At 43.4% G+C, this 2,443-nt stretch overlaps 1 protein-coding gene across 1 annotated transcript in view; it reads left to right on the forward strand.

Annotated features, from left to right (window-relative positions):
- LOC107296608 (coiled-coil domain-containing protein 158-like) overlaps positions 1-2,443 on the forward strand; it is a gene marked incomplete at its 3' end in the record, with an annotated part of 38,418 nt that overhangs the window by 33,210 nt on the left and 2,765 nt on the right. The window contains exons 15-16 of the mRNA XM_015825954.2: positions 875-1,033; positions 2,333-2,425. Of these exons, the coding sequence (XP_015681440.2) occupies positions 875-1,033; positions 2,333-2,425 (252 nt within the window). The remainder of the gene's footprint in view (positions 1-874; positions 1,034-2,332; positions 2,426-2,443) is intronic.

Genomic DNA, 2,443 nt, shown 5'->3' on the forward strand with positions numbered 1-2,443 from the left:
CATGAAAGCCAACTGGTTGACTTTGGGCCAATCACCAGGAGACAGTGAGTTCTAGTCCCACCTTAAGCATGAAAGCCAACTGGTTGACTTTGGGCCAATCACCAGGAGACAGTGAGTTCTAGTCCCACCTTAAGCATGAAAGCCAACTGGTTGACTTTGGGCCAATCACCAGGAGACAGTGAGTTCTAGTCCCACCTTAGGCATGAAAGCCTCTCTCTCAGCCTAACCCATCTCACAGGTTTATTGTTGTGGGGAAAGAAGAGGAGGAGCAGCATAAGGTATGTTTGCTGCCTTATTTATACAAATAATAAAGGCAAGATAAAACCAAATAAATATTTTGGGATTAATGGAGCAATTTGTAACTGTCCATTTGTGATGCAAAGATCCAGTTTGGAGCTGCTCCTACTGAGATGTTTGTATAAAACTACAGAGTCTGGCTATTTTTAGTGGGGGGGGGGGGTAATGGCATGATGTGAAAAAGGATAATTGGAGCAATTTTTTTTAAGAAACACCACCTTAACATATTTCGTCTCTGAAAGTAGCTTTCAGTCACGAAACACAAAGACAGTTTCCCTAAATTCCCATATAGAAAAAGTCAAGTGCCCGTTCCATCACAACGTGATCGAAGTCCCTCAAGATCAGGGGTGTTTGCAAGGTATAGATAAAAAATAATAATAATTAAAATGGGCACCACACACATCAAAAACAGGTGGATCTTCGGTCGCACGTCTGTGGGAACCTCTTGACTTTTTTGTGGACATTCGTTGCGATACTTCATCTTTTGAAATCAAAAGCGGTGTGGTAGTTGTTGTTCCTTGTTCAAGATTCTGCAACCTTGTTGTGTTATTTTTTTCTCTCTCTCTTGCCTATACAGGAAAAACATTACTTGAAAGAGGAGAGGATCCGATTAAGTCAAGAGCTGAGCTGCATGGCTGCTTTGAACAACAAATTGGCTGGAGAATTAGAAATCCTGAAGTCCCAGGATAAACGTTTAAAAGATAAACTTCTGACGATGGAAGCTGCTCTAGATAAAGTAGGTTTCCTTAACCTCTCTACACGTAGCCCTCGACTTACAAGCATTTGTTTACTGACTATTTGAAATTCAAAGGGCACTGAAAAAAGTTACTTATGACCAGTGCTTTTTCTATAAGAAAAAAAGGTGCCGGAACTCACATCTTGTTAATCTTTTATTTACCTTTCGCACTTAGTCAATCACTGTACACACACCCACACATGTCAGTTGTGTAACAAAACATAATGGTCATCGCCCACAGTAAGCACTCAGCGCGCGACCACATGACCAATCACAAGCCGAGCAGTGCCCCAAGCCGAGCAGCTGGACGAAGTACGTATGCATTGGACTTGACTTGACACACAAGCAGCCCGCATGCACCGTTTTAATGATTTTGCTGCCGACCTGCTACACTCCACAGGGCGATTCAAGTCCATGTGGACCAAACATCAAATTTTCAAAAGTTATTTTTAAAACTTGGAAAACCTGTCAAAAAAAGGTGCCAGAATTCCATTTCAGCGAGTTCTATGACAAAAAAAAGCACTGCTTATGACCATTTTTCACACTTACGACCATTGCAGCGTCCCTCATGGTCAAGTGATTAAAATTTAGATGTTTGGCAACTGACTCGTGTTTATGACGGTTGCAGTGTCCTAATGGTCCTGTTATCACCTTTTGGTGACCTTCTGACAAGCAAAGTCAATGAGGAAGCCAGATTCATTTAACAACCATGGTACTGACTTAACAGCTGCAGGGATTCACTTAACAACCGTGCCGAGGAAGGTCGTAAAATGGGGCAAAACAAAGCTCACTTAGCAACTGTCTCGCTTAGCAACAGAAAATTTGGACACAATTGTGGTTCCTGTCGAGAACCAAGTGTAATTCTTCTTCCCAGGAATTGCCCTAAGAGAAGTCAGGTTGAGCACATCGTGTTGAAAACCATACAATTACCCATGGAACACTGCAGGGAGCCATGTGCAGATCTACACATTGGGCAAACAAAACAACCACTCCATAAGCGCATGGCACAACCTAGGACAGGGGTAGGCAACCTTGGCTCTTTTATGACTCATGGACTTCAACTCCCAGAATTCCTGAGCCAGCATGGCTCCGCTTGGAAACCTCTCCCTTTCCCCTCAGCGTGGCTGGCTCAGGAATTCTGGGAGTTGAAGTCCACAAGTCATAAAAGAGCCAAGGTTGCCTTGTTTTCTCAAAAACTGTTCTTGATAACTGGAAACTGCTTGCATGTCTTGAATGCTACTGGATGCAAAATCCACATCACGTGCCAATGGTAAATAACTCACTCCCCATTTCATCCAGGCGTCTCTACAGTTTGCGGAGTGCCAGTGCATCATCCAGCGGCAGGAACAAGAAATGATGCGCTACAAGCTTCAGCACACGTTAGAGGTGAAAGTAAGTCTCCTGCTTCAC

Source organism: Protobothrops mucrosquamatus, unplaced genomic scaffold (genome assembly GCF_001527695.2).
Source record: "Protobothrops mucrosquamatus isolate PMUCROS unplaced genomic scaffold, P.Mucros_1.0 scaffold2893, whole genome shotgun sequence".
Taxonomy (NCBI): domain Eukaryota; kingdom Metazoa; phylum Chordata; class Lepidosauria; order Squamata; family Viperidae; genus Protobothrops; species Protobothrops mucrosquamatus.